The 24,518-nt window shown below is 38.7% G+C and overlaps 1 protein-coding gene across 2 annotated transcripts in view; it reads right to left on the bottom strand.

Annotated features, from left to right (window-relative positions):
* Window positions 1–23,962, bottom strand: part of SRFBP1 (serum response factor binding protein 1) — a 64,751-nt gene extending 40,789 nt beyond the window's left edge. The window contains exons 1-3 of one of the 2 annotated variants that reach the window (XM_084880476.1): window positions 23,752–23,962; window positions 7,732–7,820; window positions 6,413–6,485 (exon numbers count right to left, since the gene is read on the bottom strand). In XM_084880476.1, the coding sequence (XP_084736602.1) occupies window positions 6,413–6,485; window positions 7,732–7,820; window positions 23,752–23,787 (198 nt within the window). In that variant the 5' untranslated portion in view covers window positions 23,788–23,962. The remainder of the gene's footprint in view (window positions 1–6,412; window positions 6,486–7,731; window positions 7,821–23,751) is intronic. The other variant, XM_084880477.1, reaches the window with a different exon arrangement.
* Window positions 23,963–24,518: the final 556 nt, after the last annotated feature.

Genomic DNA, 24,518 nt, shown 5'->3' with positions numbered 1-24,518 from the left:
TAAGAACCAACTATCAGCCTGGGATGACTTTGTGAAGAAACATAGACCTATAAAAATTTTTAAAAAGTTTCATTACATGTTATTTTTTAAATACCAAAATGCATGTCTCCTCATTAAGGCAAAGAAGATTATCATATTTAAAGAAAATCATCATCATTGTAAAAAGTTAGATGTTTCAAGGATAAACATCTAGAAAGGTCCTTACTGTCAACAAGACAAAATGAATAAGAAATTGCACATTTAGTAAATTAGTATTTAAGTGGTATAAGTCCTATAATGATATGTAAAAACATGTCAATCACTGCTTTGTAAATAAAATAAAAATTTCAATTGAACTACTTCAAAACAAAAGTACTGTTTCACTGAGAAGCTAAAAAGCCTACATTTTTTGCTCATAATTGAAAGAGCAGGTAGCAAAGGTAGTAAACTCCAAGCTAGTTGAGATTAAAGAATAGGACACGGGAGCAAATGACTTAAAAAAAAATCTACCCAATCATCTTAATTTTGTGAAGAAATTAAAGTCTACAGAGGTCAAAGTTTGTAACCTAAATTTCAAGACTTAGAACTCAGTTTTGTACTTTTCAATTCATACTCATTACACTTTTTTGGTTTTTTTTTTTTTTTTCTTCTTTCGGCCTATGCACAGTGGTGTTAGATAAAAAGATTTTATATGTTCTCACAAAAATGTAGGCAAACATATCTAAAGAACACTACTCTGTTCCAACTACTCTGAAGACTGTAGCAAACAATTAATCCAGTTCATAACTATAATCACATAGCTGAAAACTTCAAACTGTCAAGTACTAAAACAGCTTTATTCAAAACAGCTTTATTAGCAGCTATTCTTTTACTATCTTCGTAGATTAACAATATCATTTACCCCTCTCACAATATTCACAAAGCACAGATTTGTAATTGCTATACAAAGTTTTCTCTCATTTTCACATTCAACTAAATCATAATCCTCCATAAATACACAATAAAAAGATTAACATAAAAAATTATTGTAAAAAATTCAATTGCAACTTACATTAAGATTTTCAAAACTTGTGCACTCTCCCTCCTAGGAACACGCCCACACCTTTCTCTCCCTCCTTTTCTTCCCCCACAGGCCTGCATCTCCCTAACTCTAAGGGACCCCATGAGACTTGCAACCAGGGGAGTAAGGGACAGAGGCTGCATATCCTGGGCTAACCCCCTGACCTTGTCCCAAAGGCCTCCTGTTCTCTAACTCTCCAGTGAGCTAACAGCTGCACCTCCTTGGCTCACTTCTTTCCCATAATGTTTCTAGAGAGCCACAGCAGTCCCGCATAGTCTCTCCTGTTGCTTCTTCTATCCTAAGCACTTCCTCAGTTTCACTGTCTCCAGCATTAATAAATGTACTTCAAAATCACCAGGAATCTTTTGAAATCTTTCCTGCAGGAAGTCAAGAAACCATACTCCATTGGGAAAAATGGCTATTAGCACTATCTTCAATATTGTAAAGAAAAAATTAAAAACCTCTTAAATTAAAATCTTATCAGAGAAATAAAAAATTACAGCAGAAAGAAAAACAATTAACTGATTAAGCCACAAAACATCAGTCACTGGGTGAAAGACTATTTAGTTTCAAAATTATCACCTCACAGATTACTTAATAATTGCAAACAGGAAAATGGAGAAATCTGGCCGATAACATTAACCAGGGGTAAGGAACGGCTGGCCTGAGGGCCGGGCCATATAAAGCCCACAAAATCATTTATTTTGGCCCTTCCAAGGCATTAGGGGTGAGTTAAATAAATGTTTGGCAAAATCTAGGCAGGCTAATTTTTAAGTTGATAATTTTGTATGGCCCACGAATGATGTTATAAATATCCAAATGGCCCTTGGCAGTAAAAAGGTTCCCCACCCTTGCTCTAAACCAAGTGATTGGAACTAAGCATCACCAGTAAAGGGACAAACTAGGTGTGATACAATGTATTGGGTCGGCAACTAAGTAATTGCGGGTTTCTCACATATATGGCTTCAGTTGAATTTTTAGGTTTGCAGACGTAGTACAAATGTAAAACACATTTTGTTATTTGATAGTTGGCTATTCAGCTGTTAATCAGTAAAAAAAGTTTTTTGATCTGTTTTGTAGTTTTCGTTTGGCGTTCGTTAAAAAATGGAAAATCAAAAGGAACATTTTCGTCATATTTTGCTTTTTTATTTCCTCAAAGGGAAAAACGCATCGCAAGCTCATAAAAAGTTATGTGCTGTTTATGGTGACGAAGCCTTAAAAGAACGGCAGTGTCAAAATTGGTTTGCCAAATTTTGTTCTGGTGATTTTTCACTCAAAGATGAAAAACGCTCTGGTCGTCCAGTTGAAGTTGATGACGCCTTAATCAAAGCAATAATCAATTCGGACTGTCACAGTACAACACGTGAGATTGCAGAGAAGCTTCATGTATCACATACATGCATTGAAAATCACTTAAAACAACTTGGCTATGTTTTAAAACTCGATACATGGGTTCCTCACGAAATTAAAGAATCACAGTTAACGCAACGCATTAGCAGCTGCGATTTGCTAAAGAAACGTAATGAAAATGATCCATTTTTAAAACGACTGATAACTGGCGATGAAAAATGGGTTGTTTACAACAATATCAAGCGGAAAAGATCGTGGAGCAGGCCAGGTGAACCAACTCAAACAACATCAAAAGCTGATATTCATCAAAAGGTTTTGTTATCAGTTTGGTGGGATTACAAAGGAATTGTCTACTTTGAACTCTTACCACCCAACCGAACGATCAATTCTGATGTCTACATTGAACAACTAACGAAATTAAATAATGCAGTTGAAGAAAAGCGGCCCGAATTGACAAATCGAAAAGGTGTTGTATTCCATCATGACAATACAAGGCCACACACATCTTTGGTCACTCGGCAAAAATTAATGGAGCTTGGTTGGGATGTTTTGCCACATCCACCATATAGTCCTGACCTTGCACCATCTGATTACTTTTTGTTTCGATCTTTACAAAACTCCTTGAATGGTAAAAATTTCAATAATGATGATGATGTCAAATCATACCTGATTCAGTTTTTTGCTAATAAAAACCAGAAGTTTTTTGAACGTGGGATTATGATGCTGCCTGAAAGATGGCAAAAGGTCATTGATCAAAATGGGCAATACATTACAGAATAAAGTTATTTAGTTCCATGAAAAAATTGTCTTTGATTTTCTTTAAAAAATCCGCAATTACTTAGCTGCCGACCCAATATTACTACTATACATTGTAGCATTATAATTTTTTCTAGGTTTAAAATAGTTTCCAAAACATTGGAGGGAGATGTAAACAAAAGGGGGAAAAACCAAAGGAAGATTATTACAAATCAGCCGGTTTGGCTCAGTGGATAGAGCGTTGGCCTGCAGACTGAAGGATCCTGGTTTTGATTCTGGTCTAGGGCACATGCCTGGGTTGCAGGCTCAGTTCAACATGCAGGAGGCAGCCAATCAATGATTCCCTCTTATTATTGATGTTTCTATCTCTCTCTTCCTCTCCATTCCTCTCTGAAATCAATAAAAATATATAGTATATAAAAAAAGATCAGGCCCCCCTTTTTTTCTCTTGGCCAGAAATAAACAAACTCCCATTTCTAAAAATATTTTAGGTTTTCTCTTTGAGGAAGTCATCTTGCAACAAAATACCCTGTTATCATAGAAAGCAAGTATGGGACAGTATGTCATGAACAAGACTATAAAAATGTAGCGGTATATGGGCCAAGGAAAAAATTCATCTGGAAAAATGAATAAGTAGAGGTTTTTCTTCAGATTTAATTGAGACTGTGAGCTTCCTGTTTTGTGACTATTTCTTTGATACTCCCATGTATATATGATAAACTCTTCTTTAGGAAATTTCAAATGACCATTCACTTAAAAAATGCTCTATATATTTTTCTTTTATAAAAGTAGACCATTAAAGGGATCATATCGATAAATAAAGAATAAAATTAGATGTGTAAGAAAAGCAAACATAGTCTTACTTTTTCTCTTTTTTTATATTTAAATTTAATTCAACTTTTAAAAAGCATTAAAAAAAAAGTTCAATTCAGAGCATCCAATTCAGACCACCCTAACCCATGCCATGAATAGGGGAAATATACATATATACTATTATATATACATATATAATAGTATATATGTATAAATATACATATATACTATTAACTTTATGAATTTCTAGACTATATAGGCTATGCATTTTAGCTTTTTATGAGGCAATAATTCCACAGTGGTCTTATATAATCACATACACACACAAAATAAAACTATAAATGTGACACAGTAATGTTGCAAACCTATGAACTTTCTCACTGAGTCCGATATGCTATTCCTGATGAGGTTTAAGAATAAAAGAAAACAGCCGAGGCCGGTTTATCTCAGTGGTAGAGCGTCGGTCTGCGGAATGAAAGGTCCCAGGTTCGATTCTGGTCGGGGGCATGTACATTGATTGCGGGCACATCCCCAATGGGGGGTGTGCAGGAGGCAGCTGGTCGATGTTTCTTTCTTATCGACGTTTCTAGCTCTCTATCTCTCTCCCTTCCTCCTCTCTGTGAAATATCAATAAAATATATTTTTTTTTAAAAAAAGAATAAAAGAAAACAAGTTTCACATATAAATCAATTAGGACAACTTATTTTTCTGATTAACTTCAAATTTAATCCATTATTATTACAGAAAAGAAGTATTCTGAAGATTAATGAATATCTTTGTTTTCAGAGTCTTCATACATTACACGTAGTCCTATTATATTATAATGTATCCTTTCCATGGAAAAATAAAATCAGCAATTATATAGTAGTTCAAAGACTTTGAATAATTGAGGACTACAAAAATGACCATTCAGAAGAAATTGCAGGGGAAAATTTAGGTAAGGAATGTAATAATTTAGTAAGAACCTTGGTTAAGAGAAAGTGAAAGACACAACGGGATACACAATAACTTCCTATCTTAAAGTTATCCTCAAATCAAAAATATCTAAACATTTTCTCTCTCATTTCTATTTCATGAGAAATAAAAAGTATATGAAAAAGTCTAAATGATGTATCATTCAAAGTGATACAAATGACAATTAGGAGACAAACATAGAGTATTTTGACATTATGGGGGAAAAAGAGAGGGATTAAAACACTAGAGAAGATAGATCAAATGTATTTCATAAATTTTGCAGTCCTGTGATTAAAAATAATTCCACACAAAAAAATATAATCACCTCACACCAAAAAAAAAAAAAAAAAAAAAGAAAAAAGAAAAAAGAAAAATCATGTCCTACATCTGTTTCTACTCAGATTAACTGTGAAAAATAACTGGCCTATAAAATACTTTACTATCCCTTCAAAAGCAAAAAACAAAAACAAAAACAAAAAAGCAAAAAAACAAAAAAGAAAAAAAAAGATGAGAAACTTTGATAATTTAACTCAATTAAAATAGTTTTAGAGAATTCAATCATTCTTTTATCTATCTCAAAAGTTGGAAGTGCCTAGTCGGTGTGGCTCAGTGGTTGAACATCAATCTATGAACCAGGAAGTCACAGCTTGATGATGCCCAATGGGGATGTGCATCATTAATATCTCTCTCTCTCTCTCTCTCTCTCTGTCTCTTTCTCTCTCTCTCTCTCTCCCCCTTTCCTCTCTGAAATCAGTAAAATTAAAAAACAAACAAAAAAACCCAAACTCTTGAAAGTTATACCAAAATGTAATAGTCAAACATACATGCAAAATGACCCTGCAATTAACATAATTGCTAGTACCAAATGTTGTTTTTAAGTTCTGCAATAAAAAACTCTTCCAGACATTTAATAGTATGTCATTTGGTAAATGAAAGTTTCCACAAAGTAAGAGCAGTGAGAAAACCTAAAAATTATGCTAGTGAAGAGTCTGGCTGAAAGAAACAAAAATATGGATCATTTTGGTCCAATACTAATTTTATTTCGAGTTACTACAGAGCTGAATAAAATGCTGACACCATCACACAAAAATTTATTGAGTTGGCAATAGGTAAAGCATGATGTCAGCCACCAATATCCCCATCCACATTACCAAATAGCATGAACACTTCAATTCTTGAACTCAACTTAGACTACATGCCTAAAGTTACAGTAAAAATAAAAGCCTTAGGCATGAGGCATTATTAAACACAGATGAGTTTAGTTTGGCAGTGTTTTGACTCAAATTAGTCAAGTACTTTAACAAATTCAGTGAAAGAGAAAATGCAAGCTTCAACATATTACAATTTTCTAAATGTGCTACATTCTTCACCAAACAGACCCATAAAATAAGTCTTGGTAAATCTACAATAATATTCAAATAAGTAACCCAACACACACACAAAATGCAGACTGAGATGAGAGACAGAAACACGCATACACACAGCTGCACAAGTCCTTACCTTCATGGCATGAATTTCTTCAAGCAACCGTTGTGCCCGCCTTTGGTTTTTCAACAGTGCTTCTTCAGTACCCCTGCAAAAGATAATTACAATATGTAGACAGGAAAAGCATTTATTACGGACTCATATCATAATGAAAAGTCTCATTTCTTTTAGAAAAATATCATAAATCTCAATGTCATCCTGCACTGCTTTCTCCCCTTCCAACATACATCCCAATTCTACTAATAAACCCAAGTTCTTGGCAAAAATAGGCATAGTCCTGGCATAATATTAAAATTTATTGCTGCTGTTTGCCTTATAATTCCTTAATGGGAAGGTCAAATAATACTTTTTAATTAATTGGTTAATAGCAATTGTATTTATATTAAGGTCTATAAGCTACAACTAAAAGTTAGATATAATTTTATTAAATAAATATTTGTTTTCTGGAATTAAAAGAATATACAAAGATGTCAAATATCTGATTGTATCAGAGAGGAAAGCCATCTTCTGCAACATTTATGAAAGAAAGCACTAAAAATTAATCGGGAGCAAAACACATTTGAAGACTTTAAATAACATACTTTTTCCTCTAATACCAGTGACACTGAAAATACAAACTACTATTTTTTCAAAAAATTAGATGGAACACAATTTTTTGATAAACACTTCCACAAGGTACTGAATATTTCAAGTAAAAAAAGTGATATAAATTTTTACAACTGATTTTACACAAGGTATTTCTAGATTTGCAAAACCATACCACATCTTAAGATAACTTCTAATAACATAAAACATATAACATAACCCCAAAAAACTTTCATTCTGAAAAAGCCAAAGAGATTTTTGAAAAAAATAGCAGCAGAATTCATCATGTATTTTAAGCAAATATGATCAAAACCATGTAACATGCTGACACAGCACATTTTATCTCACTTGGATCCTCTCTTAACATATATATTAAAAAGTGCTGTGTGGCTGAAACCGGTTTGGCTCAGGGGATAGAATGTCGGCCTGCGGACTGAAAGGTCTTGGGTTCGATTCCGGTCAAGGGCATGTACCTTGGTTGCGGGCACATCCCCAGTGGGGGGTGTGCAAGAGGCACCTGGTCAATGATTCTCTCTCACTGATGTTTCTAACTCTCTATCCCTCTCTCTTCCTCTCTGTAAAAAAGCAATAAAATATATATTTTTTAAAATAAATAAATAAAAATAAAAAGTGCTGTGTGATTAAGATAATAATTATTCCTCTAGTCCCTCCCTCAAATGTTGTAAATATTAAATAAAAACAATTTTGACATTTTATCAATCAGAAGGCCATAACTTTAAACGACTAACTTTTTTGACTTCAGTCTGCTAACACTTCTGACAAGTTTTCGGATAACCAAAACTCGGATTCTCTTCACTTCTTTTCTCATCTTCACAACCTTTGAAGAATAAAGCAAAATTTGAAAGATTATTAATTCAAAAAGAAACATACTTTATTTGGAATCTTAATATTGTAGGCTAAGTCTACTACTTTATCCAAATTTTTGGTTAACTATAATATATTTATAGTTGGATGAAATCAAACATTTTCCACTGAGAGTGAATAAAGGAATACATCAACATTTTAAAATGTGTCTGAGGACTCAAGAGAAAGAAGTTTTCTTTAAAAAAAAAAAGTCATAGCATTCCCAATGATTAGTATTTTAATATTATACTTATTATATCTTGTTGAGCTTGGAACATAATAAACTGTGAGTTTTCTGAAATCAGAGATCATCATATCAATCCTTGTGTCCTTGTGGCTTAAAACAGAGCTTCAACCATCATGATGGAAATTTAATTTATCGAATGAGTGTGTTAACAAAAGCAAATGCATGGAAGGGATCATATTTACTTACTTATAGAATACCCTATGCATTTATTTTTAGCAATAAATTATTTGAGGCATAACTTTAAAAGAAATGCCAAAAACACAAAGGCACACTGTGTGTACTCACACACATACTAGTACACAGATACATGCTTAAATCATCCCATTAAAGAATAATACTGAATTCTAAGAACAAAAACAAAAACAAAACAAAAAAATGTATTGGCCAAGAGATGGAAATATTCCAAAGATAAAGAACTACATGTTATAACAGTACTTAGTACAATGGGATGCTATCATTTTTTAATTTATGTTTGTCTATTATTAGGAGCCATACATCTTATAATTCTTCCTGTATTGTCTTTCTTCCCCTCCTCCATGTTAAAAACTTCCTAAAATTCATTTCAGATATCTTTCCCATAAAACCTTCAATGACTTCTTCAGTTAAAGAAAACCACTCCATCCTTGGGGTTCCAAATATACTTTGTAGGTAGATTCTATTTCATCATACTGTCATTAATCACTGTATCACTGTGGCTGTTTGAGTACCTGGCATACACAATCCAACAAATTATCCTTGCCAAAATACCAATAATAAGGCTCTTGCATTTGGCTGTAATAGCTTCTCTTACTTTTCATGACTATCATTCACCCGCTGTATTACATTGAAGATACTGACAACCAACTTATAATTTCTCTCCACCCTAAGTTTTAACATCATTCTTATTGACTGAAATGCCCACTTACTAACCCAATATATCCTCACTTCTTGACTTGCTCTTTTCTAGCTACCTAATCTATTCTATCTGTGACCCACTCCCATGGTCACATTGCAGTCCTTATCATCACTTATAATAATTCTATTTCTAAAATGATCAGTTGAAATATTCCACAAGATTACAATTTCTATCTGTTCGCTTATTAAATTCCATCCACCACAATCATCTCTGACTTCACTGGATCAGCAATTCACTTACATGTGTACTTTTTCTCAAACAGTCCTTTGCTTTTGATTTTCCTCCTTTATCCAATTTAAGTATATGATCAATATTTGCCAATACCTTAAATTCCCCTATGGTTAGCAATCCCTCCAGTTAACCTTGAGTAAAAAGAACATTCTGAGTTCTTTATCACAGCATCCCAATAGCCAGGAAATAATACATTCTATCTACTATAAATTCACCATACCGTAATTAACCTCAAACAGGCCCCTACACTTCCTAGCAAACCTACATATATTTTTTGGCCAATTCACTCTACAATAACTATTTTTAACCTGTCTGCTTTCCTAACATATCTAACATTCTTTTTCATTTCTCTTTATACAAATTTACTTCCATCATTTACCCTATTCTATTAATAAAGTTGTATTATGCTATATAATAAAAAGCTAATATGCAAATCAACCAAATGGTAGAACAATCAGTCACTATGACGCAAACTGACCACCAGGGGACAGACGCTCAACACAGGAACTGCCCCCTAGTTGTCAGTGTGCTCTCCCACTCATCCAGAAAACAGCTGGTGAGCACAGCAGTGGTGGCGGGAGCCTCTCCAGCCTCTGTGGCAGCGCTAAGGATATCCAACTAAGCCATTAGTCAGACACCCCCAACGGCTCCTGGACTGTGATAGAGTGCAGGCGGGCTGAGGGACCCCCGCCCCCCAGATGCACAAATCTTATGCACCGGCCCTCTAGTAAGAAGTAATCCTACACATATCTCAGGTGAACCTTTTAACTGTTTTGAATCCCATCCTTTCTGCCATCCTAGAACCCTCACTATACATTGTTTCTTTCTAGCAGTATTAATCTCTTAACTGGATTATTCCCATTGATTTTTATCATGCTTGAGTCATTTTCATTAAAAACAAGACAAACACATCCTCACTACAAAGTTCACGAGGAGCACCCTCTGTCTTCAGCTGCCTCAGAGCCAAGCTTTGAGAGATGTTCAAAGTCATTATCACCATTTTCATGCCACATAATTCCAGTTTGTGGTGTCCAAGACAGCAATGATTTCTAAATGACCCTGAATCCAACAGGAAATTTTCAGACTTCATTTTACTTGAAATCTCAACAGCATCTAACATTTCACCACTTCCTCCTTTTTTTTTTTTAAATATATTTTTTATTGATTTTTCACAGAGAGGAAGAGAGAGGGATAGAGTTAGAAACATCGATGAGAGAGAATCATCGATCAGCTGCCTCCTGCACACCCCCTACTGGGGATGTGCCCGCAACCACGGTACATGCCCTTGACCGGAATCGAACCTGGGACTCTTCAGTCTGAAGGCCGATGCTCTATCCACTGAGCCAAACCGGTCCCGACAACTTCCTCCTTCTTAAAACACTTTTCCAAGTGTTTACATGACCCATGACAGAATACTTTCCTGGTTTTCCTTCTGCCCCTCTAGCCTCTCCATTTGGTCTCCTTTGAAGGCTCCTCATGAAATGTTCAAGTTCAAAGGTCAGTCCTACGCCAGCTGTACTTTTCACCATCCATTTTATGGCCCTAAGTGATCTTATGTGTGAACATCTTTTCAATTTTCCACCTAAACAAAGATGACTCAAAAATTTCTACCTTCAACTGAGATATATCTTTCAGATCCAGACCCAAGTGTGCAGCTGCCTACTCAACAATGCCTTTGGAGTAGCTTAAAACCACTTCCACCTCACACTGGAACCCATGTTCTTCACCCCCAACTGGATCCCTTGTTTTATGTTTCATGTTTCCAGGAACGGAACAATCTTTTCATTATAAACCTAGGGCTCACTATAGATAGCTTTCACTTCTAAATCTCTCACAATAAATCTATTACCAATTCCTGTTAATTTTACCTCCTAATTATCTCTCAAATTGTTCCACTTTTTTTAATCTTGACCTCACCTAGCTATCCCGGTTGAGTTTGGTAACTCATTTCCCCACTCTTGCCCCTCTCCAGTTATCCAAAACTCAGAATACATTATTAACACAGAGGTGTCATGCCATACCTTCCTTTCACTCTCTTCAATGGTTTCCAATTGCTTAGGATGGCCACATGGGCTCTTTTTGAGTCCTTTGTCTTTACAATGCTCACACCTACCAGCAAGTCTTTACATTTACTGTTTTTTCTGGTAAATTTGCTCTTTCTCCCCATGTCAGCTTGTTAACGTCTGATCCTTCTGATTTTTGGCCTATTTGTCATTTCCCAGTAATTTTTTGGGCTCCAAGTCAAAATTCCCAATTATAAGTACTTAGAGTACATATAAAACTTATCATGAATAATTTAAGTTTAATACTTTATTTTTAATCTGATGATATTTAATGTTTCATTCTCCCTGTAAGTTATTAACTCAATGAAGGTCAAATATCTTGTTTTACTCAACATTATATCTTAACACCTAACATAGTGGGTGACATACAGTTAAGTATGTTCAATAAATATTTGTTAAATAAATACCAGAAAGGTAGAAACAGTCATTTGTTCATTCACCATTTCAAAAGAATAGTATAGTAACAGAATGTAGAACAATCAGGTTTCTTTTTCACTAGATAGGTTAACCTCTTTGAAAACTGTTTCAATGTTAGGTCTATTTAGAAAAAAAAAAAAATCATCCTTATATACCGTAATAAAAGGCCAATATGCAAATAGATTGAAAGGTGGAATGACTGATCGCTATAATGCACACTGACCACCAGGGTGCAGACATCAATGCAGGCGCTGCATTCTGGTGGTCAGTGCACTCCCACAGGAGGAGTGCTGCTCAGCCAGAGTCCTGAGCTGGGCTCAAGGCTAGCAAGTGCAATGGTGGTGGCCGGAGCCTCTCCTGTCTCCATAGTAGTGCTAAGGATGCCTGACTGTTGGCTTAGGCCCGCTCCCCGGGGGAAGCAGGCCTAAGCCATCAGTCAGACATCCTCCCAAGGGCTCCCAAACTGCTAGGGGGCCCAGGCTGGCTGAGGGAAACCCCGCCAAACCAAGTGCATGAATTTCATGCACCAGGCCTCTAGTACTTGCATAAATGAAAACCCATTTAGACTAGGTTTGAGTAAGAAAAAAAAAAAGGTTTGCTACATTTCATAAGCAGCATAATAGGGTTAGAAATACATTTTTTAAAAGTTAAGTCATTCATAAATAAATTAATAACAAGTGATAAATTTTGCCTTAAAATATATTAGCAAATGTTTCCAATTGCTGTACCCTGCAGTGCATGAGATTATATACCATTTGCTAACCACTGTTAACCAAACTTAACTAATAAGTAATGGGCAGAGTTGGTCCTAGGTTACATTCCAATCATAGGAAAGCTAGATTCCAATTTTAAAATTCCAATTTAAGAAGAACTATGTTTGTCATTACTGCATAAGGGAATGTAAAAGGGAAAGCTTCATGTACTTAGTTTCATGCCAATGTCAAAAAATACTTTTCTAGGTTAACTTTCTCAGCATTTATGTACAGCAGGAAAAATATTTAACAAGTTTATTAAAAAAGCACATTCACTTCATGTAAAAATTGAATTATACTTTTCTTTTTCTCACAACTGCTTACCTCAAGCATTTAGTTTTATCAAAGTATTTAAATTTAGTTTTGGAAAACTGATGAACAGCAATAGACTTATAGTTAGAATTTCAGAGGGTTCCAAATCATTTGGCACCTAGCAATTATGAACCTGGTTGACAGATAATGCTGAAGTTAAATGAACAGAAAGGACTAAAATAACCAATATCATTAGAAAGCTGGAAAATTCACTTTGATTAATTCTCCAACCAAAAGCAAATAGAACTTTCACAGTTAGAAATGCAATGAGTATGATACTGTCTGGAAGGGAAATGATAGAAATGTGAGCAAAGAGGCAAAAAATGGAAACAAAATGTGCTGATAGAAGAAACAACATGAGAGAAAAATGGAAAGAGTTTGAAGACAGAAAGTGAAGGACAAATTGGAAGGTTATGACCATCAAGACTGAGAAGCCTAAGCTAAAGTGCTTCCAAGCAGCAAAATAAATTTAATACAATCTCCAAGAGCAGAAGAAAAGAGTGAACACATCACACACACACACACACACACACACACACACACACGTGCGCGCGCGCTGAAAGTGAGGTGTTAACTAGAACCTAGGCTTACTGATGCCTCAGTTAACCTGGTAAAATCTGAACATAGTAATGGAACATGGATCTCCCCTTGGATAGACAGTACAAAAATATGACCTAAAATAAATTAAGTGGAAAGCTTGCAAAAAGACCATGTAAGCATATGGGGAAGAAACAATATAAACACAGGAAAGGGAACCATGAAAGAAAAAGCTGGAAGTGTCCAACTCAAGGAAATTCCAAATTGTACTGGAATAACTCAAATATAGAGATAGATATATCATAGCCCAACACCGAATCATGCAATTAAAACCTATTCTATGGTTCTATATTCCAAGCAGCCGGTGTAGATCAATACGGGGGGGGGGGGGGGGGGGGGAATATGTTTATAATGTGAGCATCTGTCTACATTAGATATATTTCTTAATAAACAGGCTTTCTCCTTAGTATAATCTCTAATAATAATAAGCTTATGGTTGATGCAAATTTGCTTTGAGAGAATGAGCTATACTTTTGGGATGATAGCAGCAAGTTTCTGATCTACAAAGCTCAGAGAAAGCTTTAGTCCACAATGTAAATACTACTTTGGGTTGATTTTTTTGCATTTGAATGTTTTTATTAAAAGTTTAAAGTAGGTGTTTAAAATATAATATTTCCATTTTTAAAAACTACTTTATTTTCCAATCATAGCTGGCATACAATATTACAACATAGTGAATCAAATGTACAACATAGTGATTAGTGCTTTATATGCCTTATAAAGTTATCACCCCAGAAAATCTAAGTATTCATCTAACATCATATATATGTGTGTGTGTGTGTGTGTGTGTGTGTGTATTACAACATTATTGACTATACTAGAGGCCCAGTGCACAAAATTCATGCACTGGGAGAGGGGTCCTTCAGCCCAGCCTGCTCCCTCTCACAGATTAGGAGCCCTCAGGGGATGTCCTATTGATGGCTTAGGAGCGGGCCTTAAGCCACAGCCTGGGCCTCCCTCTGTGAGAGGTGACCAGGCTGATGGGGAAGGCGCCAGCCCCATCACCCTGCTGCTGTTACCACTGCTGCAGCCACCAAGGAGTTTTCATCAACATGAATGAACTCCAGTCTCTTCACCACGAAAAAACAACGTTCTTTAGGCATTCTCAAGATGTGTCTTTCATAAAATATGACATTTCTTAAGATATGACATTTCCTTTTTTTTTTAATTCTCACCTGAGGATATGTTTCCACTGATTTTTAGAGAGCTTGGAAGAGAGAGGGGAAGACAGAGAGAAACATCAATGTGAGAGGGACACTTAGATTGGCTGCCTCCTGCATTAGCCCTGACCTGGGCCCAGGCCAGGGAGAAGCCTACAACCTAGGTACATGCCGTTAATCAGAATCAAAGCTAGACCCTGCAGTCGGCAGGTCGAGGCTCTAACCACTGTGACAAACCAGCTAGGGCAGGATATGATATTTCTTAGTCCCTCGAGCCACAGACCTTAGTTTTTTCCTCCAGGAGGTGGAAAAACCCTAGATCATCTTCTTGGATTCTTACTACCCAAGTTACCAACACTGTGAATGATGGCGTTCAGGGAACTTAGCCAATGAGCAGTCAAAAAAGATGCTTCCTCTGCAGCTCATGTGAAGAGGACCCTCTATGTTGTGTCCACAGGGCTAGGGATGTGCCTGGAGCTGTGCGGTGGCTGCCGGGAGCAAGCCTCCAGCCCAGCAGCCCCACATTGTGTCCGCAGCCCTCTCTCCCTCCGTGGTTGGGGTGCTATGGCTGCCACCATCTTTGTGTCAGAGTGATGGCTAATTTGCACATTACCCTTTTATTAGATTAGATTCCCTATACTGTACTTTACATTCCTGTGATTATTTTCATAAGTGACAATTTGGCTAGAGGTTGGAGATGGTGATGTGAATTGACTCTTCATTGACTATCTGTTAGCCCAGTGGTTCTCAACCTTTCTAATGCCGCGACCCTTTAACACAGTTCCTCATGTTGTGGTGACCCCCCAACCATAAAATTATTTTCGTTGCTACTTCGTAACTGTAATTTTGCTACCATTATGAATCATAATGTAAATATCTGTGTTTTCCCATGGTCTTAGCCAACCCTGTTAGCGGTTCTCAACCTGTAGCCAGTCAACTAGCCAGCTTCTTTTTGATAATGCATTGTCTTCGTCATTTATTTGAATTAACCTGTAACAAAAACCCATCGTTAGTCTAAAGCCATTACTCAAGAGCTAGTATTGTTCTAGGGGAGCTTGCAGTGCTAAAAAAAAATCTGAGTATATCTGTGTTTCTTACAATACATTAAGACCTCTGAAAAAAACACAACAACTTCTGCTTATTCATTACTCATTTATAAGATTGACAAAGACAAAAAAACTAGGACAGCACATTCTTTAGTGAGGCTGTGAGGAAGCAGGCACTCTCATACATTGTTGGTAGGAATGCAAATTGTATATTCTTTCCAGAGGAAACTTTAGCAATATCTAACAAAAGCTTACTTCTAGGAATCTAGGTAAAAGACACATCCCCAGTAAGAGCAAAAGGTTATGCATAAGTCTATTTATTGCAGCATTCTTTTTGTTTTTCTTAATCCTTACCGCAGGAAATTTTCCCATTGCTTTTCAGAGGGGGGGTGAGGGGGGAAGAGAAAGAGAGAGAGAGAGAAAGAGAGAGAGAGAGAGAGAGAGAGAGAGAGAGAGAGAGAGAGAGAGAGATGTAGAAGATAGATACAAATCAATTGGTTCCCTCCTGCATGCCCCAACCAGGCCTGGGGATTGAACCCCTGACCCTTCAGTGCTTGATTGATCTGACACTCTAACCACTGAGGAACACCTGCCAGGGCTCACCGCAGCTTTCTTACAAAATGTTGCATAAGAGATAAAATATTATATAAGGTATACACAATGTAGTATTTTAAACCAATGTAATAGATTTGCATGTATCATGAGTAAATCTTGAAAATATTTGGCAATAAAAGTAACTTTTAGAGTGATATGCATATGATATCATGCGCAAAGTTTAAAAATATATAACACAATATCCACTAGATATAAGCATATATATGTCACTAAAATTATAAAAACTATGGATGAGAAAATAACACCCTAAGAGTAATAATTACTTCTGAGGTTGAAAATACAGTGGATAGAATGAGGCAGTCTAATATGGCAAAATATTGACATTTTCTAAACATAGGAAATAGATTAAAAGAACATTTATTAGACCATTTTCCATATATTTGAATTATTTCATGGTTAACTAAATTAATTATGGTTTTATATGAAGAACTTATTTGGCCATTATTATTGAATTATATATTTTTTATTTCTAATGAATAACAATGTAAAAATTTTAGAATGCTTGGTAATTATCTACCACTAATCATTATTGAGAATATGCTGCCACCTAGCAAAACTTCCCAGAATAGTTTAACAACAAAGCAGAAAATAATTCCCTTCTTATGGATGGATTCTATTTACTATTTCAGTAAAAATTATTTAAAAGTACTACACACTCAATTATGAAATAGCAGTTTTGCAACATCAAAAGCACAAACATAGTTTCTGACAGTCTTATCTTTTACAATACATGGAGGCAAACCATTTGTTCTCTGGCACATTCATTAGCTTCTGTCTGTATATTATAGGAAATGGAAAGCAACTTTCTAATAGGTTTGTTGTTAATCTGCAATCAAGGAAAACATAATGTCAGTTTTATATAAAAGCCCTTGGCCCTTGTATGAAATTAAAGTACCCTGTTTCATCTCCTAATTCTGATTTTACATTTCACTGCTATTCATTACTCTGATGTGGCAGTGTTGCTCATTGAGCGGCAGCCTATGAAGCTGGAGGCCCATGCCTGGATTGCAGACTCGATCCCTAGTAGGGGGCGTGCAGAAGACAATCAATGATTCTTATCATTGATGCTTCTATCTCGCCCTCTGCCCTTCTCTCTGAAATCAATAAAAATATTAAAAAACAAAAATAGCATGTTGTTTTCAATTGTGTATCCTTTCTCTAGTTCTAGTAAAAAGGGAGGAAAAAAGTCTACATGTAGGAAATTGCCCCAACCCCCGCATGTAAAAATTAGACTCAAGTTGAGCTAGCCATACTTCTGTGTGTCCAACACATATTTATTTGTTACTATCTATAGACAAGGTACTAGGCTAGAGGTTAGGGAAATTCTATAAGTCAGTCCACATAAAGTAGTGGTGAATATAAAGCATGCATTAAATAATCATAAGATGAAATAAAAAGTGATAGTTTATTATTTTAAAAAGGTAAAATTTTACATTACTTCAGAAGAATAAATGTATTTTAAGGACCTAGAGTCAGAAAATATTCTATAAATGTTAGCCTAAATTTATCCTTGGAAATTTTTTAAAAGAATGGGATTATTAAGGGTAGAAGACATTGAAAGTTAGCATAATAGGTGCATCTGGAGGCAGACTTTTTACACACTTTGGGCACTTAAATATACTATAATTTTTTAAAAGAAAACCCATAATATAAAATTATAACACAAGTAATTCAGTCAAATAAACTCAGATATTAGTGCCAACATCCTAAAGATAGTACCAGAGCTTTATAGATGAACTAGTGGCCCAGAACACGAACTTCGTGCAGAATGGGGATTCCCTCAGCCAGCCTGCACCCTCTCCAATTGGGGACCCTTTGGGGGACATCCTTCTCACAATCTGGGACCCCTGGCTCCTAACCACTCACCTCCCTGCCTGCCTGATCACCTCTAACTGCCTCTGCCTACCTGCCTGATTACGCCTACCTCTTCTGCCTGCCTGATCCCCCCTAACTGCCCTCCCCTGCCAGCTTGATCTCACCCCCAACTGCTCTCCCATGCTGGTCTGATCTTGCCCCCAACTGCCTCTACCTGCCTGATCTTGCCTCCAACTGCCCTCCCCTGCCATCCTGATCTCGCCCCCAATGGCCCTCTCCTGCCATCTTTAACTGTCCTCCCCTTGCTGGCCTGGTTGCCCCCAATGGGCCTCACCTGCCAGCCTGATCTTGCCCCCATCTGCCCTCCCCTGCAGATCTGATCTCGCCTCGCCCTCTGCCAGCCAATTTGGTTCTGATTGGTTGGTTTCTATGCCAGTCAGCGTCAAAAGCTCCATTTCCTTGGCAGCCATTGGCTCCTCAGAGTTGACCCAGATTTGGTTCTCATTGGTCGGTATCTATGCCAGTCAGTGTCTCTGGGTCTATCAATGGGGCCTGATCAGAAAGGTGGGGCTGATCAGCAGCCCTGATGGAGGTCTGGAGAGAAATGGAGTTGTGGCTACTGGCCAAACTGGGAGAGAGAGAGAGAACCAAGTCCTGATCAAAAGCTGCCAGAGGCAAAGGATCAATACCTGCTTCTCTCTTCAGGCTTCTCTCTGACCCTGATTCGCAGTGCCCTCAGCAGTCAGTTTTGGGGCACTGCGCCTGCAGTGGAAGCAGACTGCAGGAGTGACTTCTGGTTGGTTGAGCCTCAATTGTTATCGGACGTTATGACCCAGCGTTTTTATATATTAGGATGCCTAAGGACTCTTCCCTTCAGAAATAGGCGAACAAACCCCAAGTTATACATAATTTCTGGTAATTATAGGATCCCTGAAATACATTCCTGAATCTCAATTAAGGAGAGCTAATTTAAGTTACTAAGGATCATAAAAATGATGCCTCAAATTCTCATTCAACAGATAGGTACTGAGGATATGATACTGAACAAAAACTTAGGTGGAAGGAACAGAAATCTCTCTCACATTCACATACACACTAAACAATTCTTACAAGATTATCTCTAAAAAGAGGTAAAATAATTCTATAAGAGCTTATAAAATGGGTAATGAAGGTCAAGAATGCTTTCCCTGAAAACATATGAAATGGACTAATGAAACAGTTAAAAGCAATAGCATAGGATCTGTAGATGCTGTGCTAAATCAGGGGTGAGGAATGTCTGGCTTAAGAGCCATATAAAGCCAATGAAATCATTTGATCTGGCCCTGCCAAGGTATTAGGGGGTGAGTTAATTAAATGTTTAACCAAATACAGCAGGCCAGTTTTTAAGCTGATAATTTTGGTTAGCCCTCAAATGATGTTGTTATAAATATCCAAATGGCCCTTGGCAGAAAAATGGTTCCCCACCCCTGAGATAGATGGTGGAAGAAGACAAGAGTGTAGTTGAAGTAAAGAGAAGTGGGGGTGTTGGGGTGGGGAGTGGTATAATAGAAGATGGAGAAATTGGCTTTATTTAGATAGATCTTGACCAAAAGCAATGAGAAAATCATCAAACAGGTTCTAAGCAAGGGAGTCACATGATTAAGTTTGTTTTAAAGAACATACTTCAGCCATATTAAAAGGAGTGACAAGATAAGATTTATGTTTTGAAGAGAATACTCCAGCTGCACTACAGAGATGAGATTGGAAGGACAGAAGAATCACAGGTACATAGCTGGGAAGCTCGTAGAGTAGTGCTAGAGGGAGATATAATGTAGACTAGGATAGGGGTAGTAATGAGAAAGATAACAGTGAATTTGAACTTTTTTTCAGGTACATTTCTTCTTGAAAAGTTAATTCATTTATTTTACCAATTTTCTATGAGATGGTTCCTCTTAATTTCCATGAGGTATTTTACAGTAATGGCATTAGCCATTTAGCTGCCACATTTGCCCTAGTTCTTTTCCTAATTGGTTCTGTTTCCCTCCCCCCTTTGGGATGTTTTTCAAATTTTATGCAGACAAATCTATATTTGCTTTTCCCTTTGCAGTTTTCCTTCCATTCATTTAAAATTATACTATCATGTCTACTTTCCCCCCATCTTCATATTAGAATATATAAGATTTATTTTAGTGTGAGATATGTAAGTTCCAATTTGATAAGTTCATTTAGTCATCCAGTAAACATTTATAGAGCACATATGTTGTAGTTGATAGACATGCACACAATAAGAAACAGGTAAACAAGTGTTTTCAGAGTAGAAAGCACTCTAGTTGCACACACACACAAAAAAAAGATACTTAGCCCAGATTGAGGTAAATTAGGTGAATTAGTGAAGACTTCCTAAAATTTATTTGGAAGAGGCCTGGAAATTAGCTAAATGGAAAAAGAGCCTTAAATGAGGAGTGGCATGTCATTTCTACTCTCAGAATAATTTCAAAATTGAACAAGAACTCACTAGTATTTCCAGTAAACTCCCAAGAACTCCAATTAGATCTTTTATACCCCACTAGAGGCCTGGTGCATGAAATTTGTGCATGGGGGGGGGGGGAGGTTGAAGGGGAGAGTGTCCCTCAGCCCAGCCTGCCCCCTCTCCAATCTGGGACTCCTTGGGGGATGTCCAACTACCTGTGTGATTGGAACTATAGGGTCCCAACTGCTCGCATGCCTGCCAGCCTGATCACCCCCTAACCACTCCCCTGCCAGCCTGACCAACACCTAACTGCTCCCCTGCTGACCCGATTGCCTCCAACTGCCCTCCCCTGATGGCCCAGTAACCCCCAACTGTCCTCCCCTGTAGGCCTGATCCCCAGCAACTGCACTCCCCTGCTATCCTGGTCACCCCAACTGCCCTCCTGCAGGCCTGGTTGCCCCTAACTGACCTCCCCTGCCAGCCTGGTTGCCCCTAACTTCCATCCCCTGCCAACCTTGTCACCTCAAACTGCCCTGCCCTGCCAGCCTGGTCACCCCTGTCATTCCCTGAAGGCTTGGTCCCCCCAAACTGCCTTCCCACCCCTGTAGGCCCGATCATCCCCCAACTGCCTTCCCCCACTGGCCTGATCGCCCACAACTACCCTCCCCTGGGGCCAACTTGTGGTAGCCATCTTTGATCACATGGGGGTGGCCATCTTGTGTGAGGGTCAATTTGCACATTAGCTCTTTACTAGAGGCCCAGTGCACGAAATTCGTGCATGGGATGGGAGGGTGTCCCTCAGCCCAGCCTGCACCCTCTATAATCTGGGACCCCTCGAGGGATGTTCAACTGCCCTTTTAGACCCGATCCTAGAATCGGTCTAAAAGGGCAGTCGAATATCCCTCTCACAATCCAGGATTGCTGGCTCCCAACTGCTTGCCTGCCTGCCTTCCTGATTGCCCCTAATCACTTCTGCCTGCCAGCCTGATCACCCCCTAACCACTTCCATGCCAGCCTGATTGTTGTCTTAATTGCTCCCCTGCCAACCTGTTTGCCCCCAACTTCCCTCCTCTAATGGCCTGGTCACCCCTAACTGCCCTCACCTGCAAGGTTGATTGCCTCCAACTGCCCTCCCTTGCAGGCCTGGTCCCTCTCAACTGCCTTCCCCTGCTGGTCATCTTGTGGTGGCCCTCTTGTGTCCACATGGGGGCAGCTATCTTGTGTCTTGGAGTGATGGTCAATCTGCATATTACTCTTTTATTATTTAGGATAAAGGCCTGGTGCAGGGGTGGAGGCTAGATGGTTTGCCGTGAAGGGTATCCTGGATCAGGGTGGGGGTTCCCTTAGGGCACATGTGTCAAACACAAGGCCCACGGGCCAAATCCAGCCCGCCAGGCCTTGCAATGTGGCCCGCACCGCGCTGTCATCACTGCACTCCGCTGTCAGTTTATGACATTGTCAGTTTATGACTGTTCAGTAAACCATTCGGCCCGCGATTTAGGCTGGATTTTAGATTTTGGCCCCTTCTCTGATTGAGTTCGACACCCCTACCTTAGGGCATGGGGAGGCCTGGGCGAGGGGCCTGTGGTGGTTTGCAGGCCAGCCATGCCTTATGTCGACCTAAGCAGAGGCCCTGGTTATCTGGGATTTATTTACCTTCTACAATTGAAACTTTGTAGCCTGGAGCGGAGCCAAGCCCCCTGCTTGCTCCATGGCTGCCGCCATTTCTGTTTGGATTTGTTCTACCTTCTATAATTGAAACTTTGTAGCCTAGAGTGGAGGCCTAGGCTGGCCAGGGCAGGCAGAAAGCTTGGCTTCTTCCGTTGCCAGGGAAACCCAAGCCTCTCTCCTGCTCTATGTGGCCACAGCAATCTTGGTTGGGATTAATTTGCATACTCACTCTGATTGGCTGTTGGGCATGACTGTTGGATGTGGCTTGTGGGTATAGCGAGGTGATGGTTAATTTGCATATTACTTTTATTACGTAGGATTATATAGGATAGTTAACCTAATGCAAAAAAGCCCACTAAATGTTTTCTGGAACAAGATAAACATACATTTATAAATATACACAAAGCATCTTTAATATTTCCCTTTCTAATAAATCCTGTACTCCACTGCCAAGTGGAAACCCAGATTTACTGACCTGGCAGTAAGGAAGTAATATATTTCTGTTTCATTTCCTACTTCATCCCACAAGTTCTCATCAATGGAGAGTTTCTATCCCTATACCATCCAAGCTGTTTCCTAATAGCATCCCTTTTCTGCTTATACTGGTCCATTGGTCTGGAATGCCTTCTTCCCCTTTATTGAATCACTGACCTGAAATTCCTGCATAAGATTCTTAAATCCCCAGAACAAATACTGCACTCACTTCACTTTGCCTTCTTTGGAAACTTTTCTGTACTAACTGTTTTTCTGGGCATTATTCAGAGTCATAAGTGAGTTTTCCTACCTGGTATAGGTTGCTTGAAAATTGAAAGTGCCTTACACAACTGTGTAATATAAACAGTGAGCAGTTTAAAGCAAACATATGTATCCACTGAATAAAGAAGATAAAGAACAATCTTTGCTGTAGCTGTGAATCCTAATTTGAACCTTGCTTTTACAGCTTCATTTTAATCTTCAGGTGCTTAATGACTCCCTTGACTAGAAGCAAAAACTGTAAAGAGAATAGTAGCACAAACGGTAGCCTGGTGACATGAGCACGCTATGGTGGAGGTCATGAAGGCAAATGTTTGAGGAGACTGGAATCAGAACGAGCGAAGAATTGGGGGCCACAAATATAAGCAGCTCTTAAAAGCTTTGCTGTCAATGAAAGCAAAGAAATGGGGCTTTCGCTGAAAGAAGAAATGACGTTCTGAGCAAACATCCTCATAAAAAGATAGGACCTCATTCAGGGTCAGCAATTTCTTAGGAGAAGCTACATAAGGTAGGTAACTGTCAGGCACTGGGGAAACGCTATACGTATTCCAGCTCATTTAATTCTCACAACTTGGTCCTATACTCCGAGTTTAGTTGTACAGAGGCGGACTCTGAATGCATACATCTGTATAACTCCCCAAAGTTCCACAGACATGAATTCCTGGGTCCAGACCTCAGGGATACGTCTCTTGCTTCAATCACTTAGAAACCTGAAGCGGAGTTACCGCTGCATCCTCCGAGTTCCGGGGGCCCACCTGCAGGCTCCTCTCCGCTCTCCCCATCCTCACCCCGGCCAGACCACGCGTCCTTCACAGAAACGCACGAGTGCCCTTCAAAGACCCCCAAGGTCATCCCCACGCGCCCCCCGACCTCCGTGCTCACCTCGTTATTGAGGTTCAGGGTCCCGGGCTGGGCCATGGTTGATCTAGGAAGCTGATCCGCAGCGGCACGTGAAGTCAGTCCGCCTTTGGCGTCGGCGTCGCCACGCCCCCTCGACGGTGGCCTGTTTGCCCCAAAACTCCGTAGCCGTGTGCGCTAACCAACATTTGAATAATAAGGGACGCCGGCGCTGAGGCAGGACCACTTCCGGGACAGAGGGCTACGCGCCGGAACTGCGCGTTCCTATGGAAACCAGGCGTGAACGGTGTGCCCTGAGCCCTCGGCGATCTGTTTGTAAAGGATTTTTTTCAAGACGCTGGTTTTATTTTATTCACTTGTAGACTGGGCCCGCGTTGTAAGGACCTTAGTTGTTGGTTGTTTTTTTTTGTCCCAGTGGAGGTGAGAGAGCTTTTTTGAAAGCATCACTTGAACCACCAGGTGTTGCTCTGAATTTTTATTTATCTACATGTGAAGATTCTTCCACGCCTTATTAGATACAACTTTTTGTTTCAGCCTCACATTATAACTTAGGCGTGAACATGTTTTTCCTGAACGCTGTAAGAAAGTTTAATTATTTTAAAAAAATTTTATTTTATTGTTTAAAGTATTACATATACGGTAGTAGTACATATATCTCCTTCCCCCCCCCCCCCCCCAGGTTTTCCCTCAGCCTCTCCCACCCCCTGTCACATGTCCATTGGGCGTGCTTATATGCATGCATACAAGTCCTTTGGTTGGTCTCTTCCCCCACTCCCCAACACTCTCCAGTC

The sequence above is a fragment of the Pipistrellus hanaki genome (assembly GCF_964339955.1).
Source record: "Pipistrellus hanaki genome assembly, chromosome: 4".
In the NCBI taxonomy this organism is placed as follows: Eukaryota; Metazoa; Chordata; class Mammalia; order Chiroptera; family Vespertilionidae; genus Pipistrellus; species Pipistrellus hanaki.
The sequence above is the reverse complement of the archived record's forward strand: the minus strand, read 5'-3'. Positions and strand labels throughout refer to the sequence as shown.